Here is a 16,754-nt window from a genome sequence, read left to right on the forward strand (position 1 = left end):
TTCTTTTATAAATTACCCAATCTTGGGTATGCGTTTATTTGCGGTGTGAGAACAGACTAATACGGAGTTACAGAAAGAATTATAATTAAAATTAAAACATATGTATAACTGAATAATAGCTCACACACAGACAACACTTTCATATCAAAACTTGTAGGATGCAGGTAGGCAGTTTCTTAGAGGCAAAGTTACAGTTCAAAATGATAAAAAATTTAAAATAAGCTAATAAACCCAAAGAAAGAATTAGGGATTATTGTTTATTCCCTAATTATTTGGGTTTATTCTGCTATCCTTTTTTTCCTCCAATTAAGAAATAGCAGAATAAACCCAAATAAAGAATTAAGGCATAAACAATAAATATGAGTAGAAGTGTGTGAAATAGATCACAAGCCTTCAGTAGAAAGGATCAACAAAGCCAAAGATTTGGCTCTTTGAAAATACTGAAAATTACTGATTAAAAGCCTTATGCTGATAATTTGGAACCTTGAATAAATGCACCAATTTTTAGAAAAAAATGTGATTACTTAAATAAGTTGATGAATAAACTTAATATTTTAATAGCTCTAGAAATATTAAATAAATTGAATCACTAGTTTAAAATGTACCCTCCACCACATAAATTCTTTAGTTTTATAAGTAAGTTCTCCCAAACTTTAAATAAATAATTTCAATTTTACAAAATTATTTTACAGTATAGAAGAGGGACTAATTAATTCTAAGCTCATTTTATGAGACTAGTACAATCTTAACACCAAAATCTAATTAAGGACAGTTTGGAAAAATCACAAGCCAATTTCACTCATGATTATAAATGAAAAAAATTGAACAAAATATTAACAAACTGCATCTATTAGTGAAAGAAAAAGAGAATAAATGATGACAAAGTTGAGTTTCTGCCAGATATGCAAGATTGGTTTATCATTAGAATATCAGTTAATTTAATTCATCACATTAACAAAGTTAAAAGCGAAAAGTTATCCAATCATCTCTAGATGCAGAAAAAGAGTCACATAAAACCTAGAATCCATTTATGGTAAAAATTAAAGAAGACATCCTTACCCAGATAAAAACTGTCTACAAAAAAAGCTAAAGAAATATCATAATTAACATGAAATGCTGAAAATATTTCTTTTAAGGTAAGAAATAAACTAAGGGTGTTCACAGTAACTACTTCTATTTGGTAGTACTTGGATATTCTAGCTTCCACAGACAGGTGAGAAAATGTATAAGCAATGGAAAGGAAGAAAGAAAACTGTTTCTACTTGTAGACAAATATGATTGCCTACACTGAAAATTCAGAAGAATCTACCAAAAAAGTATCATAATTAAAAATGGGGCTTAAGAAGTTTGCTCAAGAAAAGAAATTTTTAAAAATGAAAAATATTTCTAGACAAATACTTAGAAAATGCAACTAAAAAGATATCATTTACATTTGCATCAAATAATATAAAATGTTAGCTGTGTTCATTGGCACACACCAACATTCCTGTAGTTCCAGCTACTAGGGAGGGATGAGGCAGGAGAATCACTTGAGTCTAAGAGTTCGAGGCCAGCCTGTGCAACATAGGAAGACCCTGTCTCTAAAAATAATAATAATGTAAAGAGTCTAGAAAAAAAATTTATGATAAGATATGAGATTGTTTTATGGATAAAAGTTATCAAACTTTATTAAAATATATTAAAGTAGAGCTAAATAGTTAGAGAAATATGCCATTCATGTTTTGGAAGACTCAATAGCAAAGATGTTCATTTTCCCCAGATTTATCTATGGAGTCAATACAATCTCTATCAAAATTTTACAATGGAGTGTTTTGGCTTTGAGTTCTTGATTTTGTTTTGTTGGTTTGTTCATTTATTTAATGTGTCAAGCTGAATCTAAAGTGTAATTGGACTACTAAGGGCTAATAACAGCCAACTATTTCTGAAAAAAACAATAAAAGTAGGGGATCATAGCCCCTTAGTTCCACTTTCATTCAAGGCAAGATTGTACTTTCCTGATTTCTTGTAATTTGGTATTACTATGTACTTTTGGCAAATTAATATAAACAGAAATCAGCAGGTGTTTTGTTTTGGACTTAACTGTTTGGTGTTCAATGAGAAAAGCTTCTACGCAGGACTTACAGAAAAAGAGCAAAGCCCAAATATTAAGCAACTAAAACTCATGTTTCAAAGAGATCATACACTTCTGAGTGGAAATTGTAAAATTCCCTGTATGATTTGACATACTGTCTCCTTCTCCAAGGCAAATGGCAATGTTTCAGATAATGCCTGCTCCACAAGCTTGGATCCAGAGCGATAAGAAGGAATGACAGAGCTTCCAGTTTACTCACGATGGACGTGAAGCATGACTAAGAAATAAATTTCTGTTGTGTTAAGCCACTAATAATTTTGTGGAGGTTTTGTTGCCACAACATAATGTAGCCTATTCTGATTTTTTATCTTATCTTACCAGATGTCAAGACTTAACTTATTGTCTTTAAGATGGCATAGTATTAGCACAACGATAAATGAGTAGACCAGTGGGACAGACTAGAGTTCAGATCCAGAACCACATATGCAAAAACTTGATTTATGACAGGTTGGTATAGATGATCTGTAAAAAAAAGGTGGACTTTTCAATAAATGTTACAACAGTTATCTATAAGTAAACGTTTAAATTGGACTGCTACCTCATACCTCCTCTGCAGTCTTTTGTTAAGAACAGTTGGAAAACAAGTGGTTGTTTCCCTAATTTAAGGGCACCAAGAACAGTGCCCAGTACATAGTAGGTCCACAATATATGTCCCCTGATTGAGGAATGTTAGCTGCTTCTATTTTACAGCAAATTCATTTCTCAGTTCCATTCCTCCTTCCTTCCCTTTTTTGAAGGGAAACAAAATGAAAATTTCCATCAAGAAGCCCTGTCAAGAGAGAGCTAGCCTGAGTGCCTTTCTAGGAAAGTCCTGGAATTCTCTTAAGAGAGGAGAAAGGCTTAGGAAGGAAATATGGAAACTACGAAAAAGGTAAGTCATTATTCACAATTGTACTTTAGGTGGTATCATTCATATCCTATTTTCACGAAAGGAAACAAGTGCTCAGAAATGGAGACTTGTATTGGAGACACCACTCAGTAACCCACATGAGTAATAATTTCTACCACAGTGGCCCTTGATGACACAAGGAGATATTTTGAGTGATTAATATTGGTCATGTAGCTTACAAGATGGTGTCTTTCAACTCAATCCAAAAGACAGTCAGTCACTCTCAGGTTCATGTGGGATTCAGAAATGTAGCATGTCCTGATTCTTTAACCAAGCTCAATGAGGTGAAACTAGAGCAACATTTAGTCTAGGGCTAATTTTGCCCCACTACTAAAGCTCAACCCTTCTAAGTACTCTTGATGCTCTATGGATTATGATGTTTTTTCTCTATGACTGAAGGAACAGGAGTTCCTAGTATTATTTTCTATATTCCTTCCAGATGGTTCTTTCCCCAGTCTCTGATCATTTCCGCAAATGCATGAACTGATCAGTACTCACCTGAAGTTGTGGGAAGGTGGGACCCTCTGCAGCTCTCTGGCCTTCTCTCTGTGTGTGGAACTATCCTCTGTGACACTGTGTCCTGTGAATTCTAGCTGCCTCAGCCTCTCTGGACATTCACATTCCTCTTTTCAACTCATGGTGGTTCCTGGGCTCTGCCTGGGTTTCCCTTCCCCACAGTGTAACTGGGAACTCTATTAAGGAAGTAAGCTAGGGCCATCATAGTGCTCATCATTCGTTTTCTGTCTGTTGGGCATCATTGCTCCTCATTTCCTGATGTCTGGTGTCTTGAACACTGTTATTTAATACATTGTATTTGGATTTTTTAATTGTTTCATGCGTAAAGGTAAGTCTGGTCCCTGTTACTCCTACTTGGTTGGAAGTGGTTGTCAGACCACTAATTTTTGTCTGACGAATATACTTATATTCCTTTTACATTTAATGCATTTTGATTCATTTTTTTCACAACTTGATTCCAATCTGGGTATGTAGATTCACAGAAATTTTCTGAACTGTCCAAAGTCTGCTCAAATATGCAAGATTGGTTTATCATTAGACTATCAGTTAATTTAATCCATCACATTAACAAATTTAAAAGGGAAAAGTTATCCAATCGTCTGTAGATGAAGAAAAAGAGTCACATAAAACCTAAAATCCGTTTATGGTAAAAATTAAAGAAGACATCCTTAACCAGATAAAAAGCATCTACAAAAAAAACTAAAGAAATACAATAATTAACATGAAATGCTGAAAACATTTCTTTTAAGGTAAGAAATAAGCTAAGGGTGTTCACAGTAACTACTTCTATTTGGTAGTACTTGCATGTTCTTGGTATCTATGAATTACCACAGTTCAAGGATAATCTGTAGTTTATCTAGTCATCATTATTGGATTTCAGGGTTATTTTCTAGAAAAGTTATATCCAGTTTTATAATTAGCATTAAAAATTCACAGGCTGACTGATTGCCTCTTTTTTGCTAAGATGGACATTTATGTCCTATTGGACTAAATTTCTTCCCTTTCCTTCAGGAATAGCAAAGAGTAACTTCTTATAGGAACACTGCCACACCAATGAGCTCCACCTCCCTTTGACTTGGGGCTGCTGTGCTTTCTGCTTATCAGCTCTGAGCAACATCTTAGATTATCCCCATAGACGGTGGAGCCCAGAGTAAGTTAAATTCTGTATTCTCCACTCATTGCTACCACCACCTACCCCAGTCACTCAAGAATTTTAGGTTTCAGAGCAACTTTAGAAGAGAGAAACTCACAAAGTTGTATTATAGTCTCAAAGTTCCACCAGCTGGCAAGATCGTCATTTCCTCCCCCACTGCCTCCTGAGTCACTGTACCCTTCTAGTTCCTCCAGGGAACTAGACCCTTTCTCCACCTCCACCTTTGGCGTAGGGTTAGGGATTGTACCCCCATTGCCTTATCCTACAAGTGGCTCTGAAGAAATGGATCTTATTCATTCTCTCCGTAAAACTGTCTGTTTCCTTAGCAACAAAAAAAATTATATGGGGCCAAATGATAACATAAATGGCCCATTTTCTAGCTGGGCCCCTTTACTGCTGCCTTATTAGATGAGTACGGAGGGTCTGGGTAAGGGCAACAATGTGACTGTGTGCAGGTAGGGGAGCGTGCTGATGAGTGTGCTTATCAATAGCAATAAGAGTAGGGGAGGTATGAAGAAGTACGTGGGAGTTAGAACAAGAGAGGGTGGAAGAAAGATGATATAGTTTGGATGTTTGTCCCCTCCAGACCTCATGTTGAGATGTAATCCCCAATGGTGGAAGTGGGGCCTGGCATGAGGTATTCGGGTCATGAGAGCAGACCCCTCATGAATGGCTTGGTGCTATCCTCACAATAGTGAGTTCCCACAATATCTGGTTGTTTAAAGATGTGTGGCACTTATCCCATCTCTCTCTTGCTCCCATACTTGCCACGTGAGACATCTGCTCCCCTTTCCCCTTCCACCATGATTATAAGCTTCCTGAGGTCCTCACCAGAAGCAGATTCTAGCGCCATGCTTCTTGTACAGTCTGCAGAACCATGAGCCAATTAAACCTCTTTTCTTTATGAATTACCCAGTCTTAGGTATTCCTTTGTAGCAAAGCAAAAATCCTAATACAAGAGTGGTCTGTAGAATTATTTTCCTCTCATGAGAACTCTACCTGCACATCATAATTGCTAAGGTGTACCAGGCAATCTTGCAGCCTGGCACAAGCTATTGAGTAACTATCACTATAGGCATTTTTAAGTATGATTCTCTTGTTTTCCATAAATTTAAAAAGAACTGTTTATCTGCTGAGAAATGGTATATCATTTGCATGGTGGCCTATTTTCTATGCATGCAGCCGCTTTCCAATTTGACTTTAGGGTCAAGTTGCTTTTCTGATTCATTTAGCTGAGCAGACTTAAGTGCAAACTGAGAAGAGAAACCCATTTAAATATTGTATAATGTGAAAAGGGTGAAATCTGTCACCAAAAAAAAAGGAAGAAGCCAGAGGGAAAGGAGGTCAATTGCTGATTTTGCCCTTGACATTGTTAAGATGTGGTTTTGAGGGTTCTGCTGTGTCTGTGGATAATTTGGAGTTTACGTTCCCTAGAGTGTTCCACCCTCCTCACAATAATTACAGTAATGACACCAAGAGTGTCTTAAAAATTCTCATGCATCTACACTGCATACATTACATTGCCGCACACAGTCCTATTTGCTCAGTATGCTCCTTTCATAATAATTTGAGATGCTTCCCATTTACCTTGAGTAAATATCAAACGGATCTTGATATCTATATCTGTCTCATGAAATATACATCCTCTCTAACTGTGCCCAAATGATTAATTTACAGCTATGTGATGATTAGCATAAAAACCTCATCACAACATGAGATAGAAATGTTATCACTAATTGCTATTTGAAGTGAAGAATGTTATCCACATAGAAATTAATGATGCATGCTTACTTCTCAATTCTCTGTTAAACCAGAAAACCCAAGACTGTTTTTGGAGAAGAAAGAAATTACCTTTGAAGTTGTGTGGGGTTTTTTCCTCTCCCTTAGATGACCCACAGTTAACCAAAGGAATTGTGGAAGACAATGGCTAATGAAGTTCCGTGCATAAATGAGACAGATGTACTCAGCCCTTATCAAATCAAGTCTCGCTATCAATCCATGACTCAACTATTCAACTGCAGGCAACGACATTTTCCCCTGGGCATAAGAGCCTCCCTGTAGCCTTGAAACTTGACTCATAAATATTCTTATGTTTACAGCATATCCTAAGAGTGTCCAGGTTCTTCAGAGAACCTGACGGTCTTAATATCATTGGTGATCATTCTGGGCCTGCTCAAGCAGCCACACAACTACCTATGAGTTGGATGGTACCTCAGAAAGCCTTGCTTTATTTTCCAGATTTAAAGAACATTGAGCCGTGACTTAGATTTTGACAATAAAGTCACGCCCTGGTCCAATTAGTTATCTTAATTCTAAGTACCAGCCAGTCTATCCCAGAGATTGTAATGGAACATGAATTTTCTCCAAGCTAAGCTTGTCTCTGAGATTCTGCCTTGCCATCCAAATCATCATCATCATTATCAGTAATACCTATCCTGGGCCAATCATGCTGCTAAAAACTTAATGCGCATTTTCTCAGTTAATGCTCACCCAATGCAATGAGGTAGGTCCTATTTTAATCCCCATTTTAGAGATGAAAAATCCTGGGTATAGAGCTTGTAAGTAACTTTTCCAAGATCACAGAACTGACCAAATTTGACTAAAATCTAGACAATTCAAAACTGAGTATCTTCCTCAAACATACTTCGCTGAATAATGAGCCTTCTAATGTTCCCAGAGTGAATATATCCAATCTAACCGGTGCATTTTCATTTTAAGGAATAGAAAGTGGGGTTTGAACAGTGCCATGCTTCAGCCCAGGAAAGAGGGGACCCCTGCTCTGAGCCCTGTGCTTTAGAGGATCCCATGTATCACAAAAACACACCAACAGTAAATTTACTGAAGGATATATGGAGGCTTCTATCACCAGGGATCTGACACTCAGGGCTGGCACAGCGTGACTCTGCATGACTCAAAGTGTTCACCTCCAGGCTAATGCTATTTAGGCCCCAAAGAAAGGTGGTTCTCAGGTCCTGCCTTGGAGGGAAGACTGTGTCTGAATGTTGTGAAGACAGACACTGCTTTAGAGCATGAATATTTGAGGAACAAAAGTATTCAAGAAGAAAAGACAAATTCATCAACTTGTCAAATCTTTCCTCTCAGAGAGCACAAAATCAATAGGTTCTCACATAAGGGAGTATTGTTTCCCAGAAGTGAAGAGCATCTATTCTTTGGATTCTTGTTATGCTCCAATTTGTGGTTCCAAGGGAACTCGTGAGTTGGCATGGCATTTGCAATAGTTGTACACGGTGGCATTTTGCATTGTTGAATATTTGCAATGTTAAATAATTTGTACTTATAAATTTGATGTGTTCGTCTAGGTATAACACTTCTGAAATGCAATATCCATAATTTACACTGGCAACAAGATGGGCATTTTCATACTGGAATTACAAAGTTTTACTTTGTAAAATTAATAATATTCAGCAAACATTTTAAAATCCAAGTAGAAAAAGATTGCTTTATTTAAATATCTTTACTTAAAAATTTGATATGTGTTAATTATAGTTAACAACTCCCCTTCATTCAATAGTTAACTTTAAATTATTGTGTTAAAAATTTTGTGTTAAATTTGTGTAAGCTTTTTGTTACAAAGCTACAGTAATCAAAACAATATAGTACTGATACAAACATAGATATATAGACCAATGGAGTAGAACAAAGAACCCAGATATAAACCCTTACATATATGCTCAAATGATTATATTTTTGCAATTAAAAAGCTTACATAAAATTTAATGCAACACAAAATTTACTATCTTAACCATTTTCGTTGTACAGTTCAGTGGTACATCACACTGTACGTTCACATTGTTATGCAGCCATCACCACCATCCATCTCTAAAACTCTTTTCATCTTGCAAAATTGAAATTCTACTCCTTCAACATAACTCCTCATTCCTGAATCCACCCAGCTCCTAACAACTATCATTTCACCCTCTGTCTCTATGAATTTGACTCTTCTAGATACTTCATGTAAGTAGAATCATATGGTATTTGTCTTTTTTCCAACTGGCTTATTTCACTTAGCATAAGGTCCTCAAGTTTCAACCATGTAATAGCATGTGTCAGAGTTTCCTTCTTTTTAAGGCTTAATAATATTCCATTGTCTATATATACCACGTTGTGCTTATCCATTCATCTACTGATGGACACCTGGGTTGCTTTCACCTTTTAGCTTTTGGTTATTATGCTGGTACAATGCTGGTATATGGGTGTACAAGCTTCTTTTTGAGACCCTGCTTTCAATTCCTTTGGGTACATACTCACAAGTAGGATTTCTGGATCACATGGTAATTCTATTGTTAATTTTCTCAGGAACTTTTATACTGTTTTTCATAGCAGCTTCACCATTTTACACTCCCACCAATAGTGCACAAAGCTTCTAATTTCTACACATCCTAGCCAACACTTATCATTTTCTCGTTTTTTTTTTTTTTTCATAGTTGCCATCCTAATGGGTGTGAGGTGTGTGAAGTGGTATCTCATTGTGGTTTTGATTTACATTTCCCTAGTGATTAGTGATGCTGAGCATCTTTCAGGTGTGCTTATTGGCTAGTTGTATATCTTCTTTGGAGAAATGTCTATTCAAGTCCTTTGCCCATTTTTTAATTGAGTTGTTTGGTTTTTTGTTGTTGAGCTGTAGGAGTTCTTTACAGGTTCTGGGTATTAAACCCTTATCAGAGATATGGTTTGTAAATATATCCTCCAATTTCATAAGTTGCCTTTTTACTCTGTTGATTGTGTCCTTTGATTCACAGAAATTTGTAATTTTGGTGTAGTCAAATTTATTTTTTCTTTTTTTGGCTGTGCTTTTGATGTCATATCTAAGAAATTATTGACAAATCTAATGTCATGAAGCTTTTCCCATATATTTTCTTCTAAGGGTTTTATAGTTTTAACTCTTACATTAGGTCTTTGATCCATTTTGAGTTAATTTTTCTATATGGCATAAGGTTAGGATCCAACTTCATTCCTTTGCATGTGGATATCCAGTTTGCCTAATAACATTTATTGAAAAGACTGTTCTTTCCCCATTAAATGGTCTTGATACCCTTGTCAAAAATCATTTGACCATATATGCAAGGGCTTATTTCTGGGTTCTGTATTCTATTCCATTGGTCCATAAGTCTTTATGCCAGTACTATACTGTTTTGATTACTGTGGCTTTGTAAGAAGTTTTGAAATCAGGAAATGTCAGATATCTGTTCTTTTTCAAGATTCTTTTGGATGTTTGGGTTTCTTGAGATTTCATATGAATTTCAGGATGAATTTTTCTCTCTTCAGTTTTGATAGGGATTGTATTGACTCTGCAGATCACTTTGAGTAGCATTAACATCTTAATTACTGTTAAGTCTTCAATCCATGAATAAGGGATATTCCTCATTTATTTGTGTCTTCTTTAATTTCTTTCATCAATGTTTCATAGTTTTCAGTGTATAAGTAGTCTTTTTCCTCCTTGGTTAATTTATCCCTAAGTATTGTTTTATGCTATTGTAAATGTAATTGTTTTCTTATTTTCCTTTTCAGATATTCACTGTTAGTATATATAAATAAAACTGTTTTTTTGTATGTTGGTTTTGAATCCTTCAACTTTGCTGAATTTATTAGTTCTAACAGTTTTTTGGTGGAATCTTCAGACTTTTCTACATGTAAGACCCATGTCATCTGCAAATAGAGATCATTTTACTTCTTCCTATCCAATTTGGATGCCTTTTACATCTTTTTCTTGACTAATTTCTCTGGCTTCAATAATTCTGAATATTTTAGAAGAAAAATAACCTTTTGGAAAACATAAATAAATGTACAAAAATGTTTTTAATTGTTTACACTCACTTTAATTTATATTTCTATTAAATATATTCAAAATTTTCTACATTAGAATTCAAATACTTTTTAATCTTTTAGAGCATTATTTTAAACAGACTACAACTACATAATTATAAATTTATAATGACATAGAATATAATTGTGTTCTGGATTATAAGAACACAATTCATGATTTTGCTGAAAAGAAGGCAAGAAAAATAAATTTTATAGAATACATATGTAATAATTTGTGAATTATGTGTGTCTTTATTATTCATCCAAACATTACTAGCCCATCAGTAGAATATCAGACACGGACAATAATGATTAAATTCAACTACCTTTGGTATTTTTTTGACTTTTAGTCATTATGAGTGTGTATTTGTCAAAGTACTTAGTTTAACAGTTTGTTAGTCTTCATGTGTAACTTTTAAATATTTAAGTATATTTAAAAGTTTCTATGTAACAGTCAAGAAGCCCAGAAATAGCCAGTTTGCGCTGATCTGTAACTCAATGCTCTCCTTGCCAGAGTCCCACCAACATAAGGGACCGGCTTGGGTTTGCAAGTACACTCTTACAGTAGGTTTCTCATTTACAGAAGTTATTCTGATGGGATAACTGCCCCTCAACATTGCAGCCAGGATGGTGTTTATGTGTTACAAATCTGTCCATGCACTCCCCTACTTGGAGCCCTTTGGTAGCTCCCCTTCCCACTTGGGATGAGTTGATGATATCAGCCTTTTCCTTTCTAGACTCACTTTATACTGCTCCTCCTCTCTTCAGCCAACTCAGGCCACATTGGCTTTTTACCAGTTTTTCCAACATTTCCCCTCCTGTCCCAAGACCTTTGGCCATGTGGTTCCCTCTCCCCATAAGCTGTCCCTTTACTCCTTCCTTTGCCTAGCTTACTCCTGCCTATCCATGGAACTCATCTCCAAGGTCTCTCCCCCTGGGAAGCCTCCTTTGAATCTTTCCACTAGATAGATATCAATAATAGCAAAAATAATTATTCTGCTCGTCATGTGTAAAAGCCAACACTGACTGTTTGCTGTACAATGAAGTAGTAAGCACTTCATGTGTATTAGCTATTTTAATTCTCACAAAAGTCTCCCCTCCAATTTTATAAATTAGTAAGTTAAGACTTAGACCTAAGTTAAGTCACTTGCCCAGGGTCACATTGTTAATTAGAGGTGGGGCCAAGATTTTAATCAAGACTGTCTAACTCCCAAGCTTACATACTTAGTCACAGTGCCATATTTTCTCTGGCAAGGGTCCTCATTCATAATCTGGTCATTCATCCCAAATGTTCATTAAGTTTCTACCATGTGCAGGCACTGTGAGGCACTGGGAGTATGGTGTTGGGCAGCAAAGTAGATAAGGTCCCTGCACTAAAGGAACTTTGTTCTAGTGGGGGAAGAAAGACCACAAAAAGTAAAAACAATCAAATAAACAAACAAGATTATTCCCATGATGGAGTTGGACAGCTTCTGTGATAGAGAGTAAGTAGGTGAAACTTACTATTGACAGAATAGATTCAGGTGGTCTCTCTAAATAGGGGTCATTTGAGCTGAGTCCTCAAGGATGATGAAGTAGAGAGAGATTATTGTTTTTCAAAAAATTACCCTTTTTATGGTAATAGAGGCCCTAAATTTTAGCTGGAGGAAAGATATTATATTCTCCTGCCCCAGTTTGTAATCAGGTGTAGCCATGTGGGTCATTCCTGGAAGTGGTATGAAAAACTTCCAGGAGTTTTCCTTAAGAAGAGCTAAAGGAATGGGAGTGCTCTCCTCCTCCCCATCTTCCTTCTTACTAGAAAGTTGTAGCAACAGCAGCAGATTTAGACCATGAAATGAACTTGGGAATGGGAGTCACACATAGCAGAAACAAACAGAAAGAAGTGTAGGTCCCTAATACTCTGAAATACCACAACAGCTCTGGACTGACTACCTCAGATAAACTTTATTAAAAGAGTGCTTCCTACTGCGAGACAACTGGACTTCTTTATCCTTCTGAAGATTTAATGCTGCCACTTGTGAAATGTAGGGAATAAGCGTCATGCACAAGCTTTCACCCACAGTAGTGATAAATTAAACATCCTCAGAAAGTCATTATAGACCCCCTTTAGTTGCCTCTGACTCCCAATCACAGGAAATGGCTGGGTTCTCTTTCTCTCTGGAATGCGTTTGGAAGGTGTTTGGCATGTCGGGAGGGCTACTCGATCAGATGGCACCTGCCAAACTGATATAGATAAAAACCGCCACAAAGCAGATCTCTGAGAAATGCCTCCATGACACATTAGTGATTTCACAAACACATTCGAATGCTCAGATAAATCTTTTGATGTCCCTGATCTTTGCACCCCCAGATGGTGGTTAAACAAATAGAAATCGGTCTTCTTTGAAAGCCTTCAAAGCAGTGAAATTGCCTAAATCAGTCTGTTGACTATTCTTTGACTTCCAAAGGTCAGGAAGGCTTTCTGTTTGTTCATCTTTCCAAAACACGTTCACATTCTCTTCTAGGTACCTCTGTTCTGGGAAATTTAAATCCATAACTGATCTGTTTGATATACAACTTTAAATTCCACATAAAGACTTGGCTATTTTTTCTAAAGACTGAACATGATTATTTTCAAAACAGTTGTACAAACATTCTATTAAGAAATGTAAACCGAACTTATCAGCATGGAGGTAAATAATTAAGAGGAGAAACTGATTGTTTTACCAACATATTTAAAGCTCATGAAATCACAAATGTGTCATTGTCATTTTACTAGAATATTCTGTGTAAAATCCAATGTGCTGAGGTTATTATGTTACCATCTATGTGAACTGGGCCTTGGTCATGGTCCTGGCAGTAGGAAGACTATGTGGTTTGTATTTGCTTTTCTATTTTTTTTTTTTTTTGAGACGGAATCTCACTCTGTCCCCCAGGCTGGAGTGCAGTGGCGCAATCTCGGCTCACTGCAACCTCCGCCTCCTGGGTTCACGCCATTCTCCTGCCTCAGCCTCCCGAGTAGCTGGGACCACAGGCACCTGCCACCACGCCTGGCTAATTTTTTTTTTTTTTTTTTGTATTTTTAGTAAAGACGGGGTTTCACCATGTTAGCCAGGATGGTCTCGATCTGCTGACCTTGTGATCTGCCTGCCCCAGCCTCCCAAAGTGCTGGGATTACAGGCGTGAGCCACCGCGCTCGGCCTGTACTTGTTTTTCAACAATTGTTAACTAAGTAATCAGCTCTTGAGGATGACTCTCACCAGGTAGAAAACACCATGAAAATTACCGTGTGCAGAGATGAGCTAAGAGGCTGATACTTTACGGTTTTCTCTGTCATTATGACCCTCGTAATCAGGACTCTATAGGTAAGAGACAAAATACATTTAAACTAACTCCATAAAAAAGAGGAGATACTGAGGTATCATGTGAACTCAAGGTCTCAGATATAGTGAGGCTGAGGCTTCAGGAATTGAACTGGAGACTGCTGCCTACTCAGCAGTGCTTTTCAACCTGCTTCACCTCACAAATATTATATAAAATGATGATATTTCTATGGCTCATGGGGATAAAATGATGAGACTGCTCCAATGCAATTGAAAGTGACTTACTCCTTGTCATACTGATCAGCCATCCAGATTCCAGATAAAGCCCTTTATTCTCCCAGTTCCCAAGCTCTCAGGAAAGCCATGGCAGATATTTATGGAGACCCTGTTATGTGGCAAGCACTGTTTTAAGCACTATACCCGCATTTCATCAGTCAACAAATCCTCACACAATCCTTTAAGTCAGCTATTATATTTTCCCACTTTATAGATAAGAAACCTCAATTACTTAGGGGCTAAGCAACATGCCCAAAGTCGTGGGACTAGTGATGGAGACTGAATTTGAATCAGTTAGGCTCCTGTTTCCCCTTAACCCTCAGTTTCAGTGCCCCAGCAATGGAAGGTAATAAAGCTTCTGTAACAGGGAGGGAACTGATTGGCTGAGCTTGTGTTAGGTGCCCACTCCTTGACCAATCAGTCATGAGAAGGGGATGGTCTCACACTGTAGATGGCAACTAGGTGCTCCTGCTAAGCCCTGTGGAAGTGGATAGGGACAAGTCCTAGCAAAAGAGTGCTTAATGGTCACTCATAGGGGTCCTCTTCTTTCCCTCCTGAGTCCCTCGGGGACTAAGGTTGACTTAATCATTCTCGTCAGTTCACAGCAAGCTGTCATTCCAATGCATCTCTTGCTTTATTTCATCCTATTTCTATTTTCCATTCCCATTCTCCTCCCAACCCCAAAGGCAACCATCCTACTTTGTTTGATAGGAATCATTTTATTTTTATGTGTTCTTACATAATGTGTCAATATATATTGTTTTGTGTGCATGCATTATTCATTTACATGCATGACATTGGGCTACAGGTCCTACTGTGTGTCTTCCTTTTGTCACCGGGTGTTATGTTCATAAAATCTATCCATGTTGCTGTGTGCACGTCCAGCCTATTGCTTCTGACCACAGCATGGACTCTATGATGCGCCAGCAACACGTTTTGCTTTATCCAACCCATGTCCTGTTAAGTCACGGACTAGTGTGGTCTATGGGCTGGCAGAGGTGAAAAGATCTCCCTTTGCATGTAGCTTGCCCACCTACTGACAGCACTGCATCACAGGGTCAAGTGTTTCTCCTCCACTTCACGCAGCTCAGGAGCCCTCTTGTCTGGAAAGGCCCTTCTCTGCTGGTGCCTCCAGGCTGGGCTGGTTGTTGCTCCTCTATGCTCCCGAGGTCCTCAGTGCCTGCCTTTATCAGAACAGAGGCCACAGAGCACCTTGGTTAAATGTACAGTCTCTGGGACCAGACTGCCTGGACTCACAACTCTGGCTCCGCCATTTACAGGTGAGTCACATAACCTCTCGGTGCCCCCACTTCCTTGCCTGCAAAGTATCATTAACCACAACTACTCATTGGATTGGTGTGAGGGTTCAATAAGAAAAATCTATGAGAAGTGCTAAGAATAGTACCTGCCATCAATTAAATTCTATTTGTACCTATAAAAATAACATTTGTTGTATGTAATGAAATTTTGTATACTTATGTGTCTCCACCATCAGGCTAAGACATCCTCAAGTCTAAGGACCTTGGTGTTTTCATCCCAGAGCCCCACACCTTGCAAGTGCCCAGAGCATAGTCATTGGATGATGCTGCTTCCCACTTACCCTCTGGTTTGACATGGCTGCAGGATTTGCATATGGAAACTGACTGGGTTGAGAAGAGACTCAAATAAGGACAGACTGGAGAAGTAGGCTTAGAAAGGAGAGACTTCCTGAAGCTTTAATGCTGTGCAATAGAAATGTACAGCATCAACTTCCTTATACAACTAGGCGGGTCAGCAGGTCACCTGTGGCGGACCCAGGGAGGACGTCCTCACACCGACAGGTGAGCTTGGCTCGGAGCATGGCCAGGAGCCAGCCCATAGCCACATGCCACCACTTTCTGGCCTTCAGTGTGTTTGCCTTAGTGTCCTCATCTGTAAAACAGGACTAATGGCATCTACCTCACAAGGCTGATGTTAGGACTTTGTGAGGAAACAGTTTTCAAAAGCTTAGAACAGCGTCTGGCAAGTCCTCAATTGGCAAGAAATGTCAGCTCCTCTTGCTGTGATGATCACCAAACCCACTTTTTTTACAAACAGAGTGGGGAGACACCACATCATTTTCATTCTTGTTTCAGGATCTTGGGAATTTCTGTTTGTCCATTTATGCATTTGTTTTTGTCTTTACTTATTTAGAGTTCTGGTGGAGATAATTTGTTAGCAGGTTTTCTGTTGGAAGGTGCAAGCCTTCTTCCCTAGCCTCAATAAGTGTGTCCCTGTATGCAGAGGGGGGCAATTTAGCTTCTCAATCTTCGAAGCCTTCCTAAGGACAACATCACTCTCAGGCTGGAAATTCTCCGAAATCCCAGCTTCCAGCAACCCACAGTCAAGTATTCCTAGGGATATGAGAGGGCTTTGTTCACAGTCACAGAACACGTATAAATGGGGATAAACTCAAATGGTTTGTTGTTTTGGTTAAAGTAAATAAAAGGGAAGAAGAACAAGGAAATCAAATACGGGTCCAGTGGGACCATCCTCAGTGTAATAACAGCATTTCCCATTAGCTTTCTAAGCAACTTTTAGGCTGCTGATTTGCCACAGAAAGACTTTTTAAAAATGCTTTGGTTTCACACATGGAAAGAAGCCCTCGGGGTGAATTGCTGGCTGCCCTACATTAGAGGCCTAGCA

The 16,754-nt window shown here is 37.9% G+C and overlaps 1 protein-coding gene across 3 annotated transcripts in view; it reads left to right on the forward strand.

Moving 5' to 3' along the window:
- CPQ (carboxypeptidase Q) overlaps window positions 1–16,754 on the forward strand; it is a 585,190-nt gene that overhangs the window by 505,142 nt on the left and 63,294 nt on the right. The window contains exons 9-10 of one of the 3 annotated variants that reach the window (XM_054560983.2): window positions 2,869–3,002; window positions 6,504–6,784. The exons of the other annotated variants lie outside the window; for them this stretch is intronic. Coding sequence (XP_054416958.2) covers window positions 2,869–3,002; window positions 6,504–6,546 — 177 coding nt within the window. The 3' untranslated portion in view covers window positions 6,547–6,784. Of the gene's footprint in view, window positions 1–2,868; window positions 3,003–6,503; window positions 6,785–16,754 lie in introns of those variants that run through there. 3 annotated transcript variants of the gene reach the window in all.

The sequence above is a fragment of the Pongo abelii genome, chromosome 7 (genome assembly GCF_028885655.2).
Source record: "Pongo abelii isolate AG06213 chromosome 7, NHGRI_mPonAbe1-v2.0_pri, whole genome shotgun sequence".
Lineage (NCBI taxonomy): Eukaryota > Metazoa > Chordata > Mammalia > Primates > Hominidae > Pongo > Pongo abelii.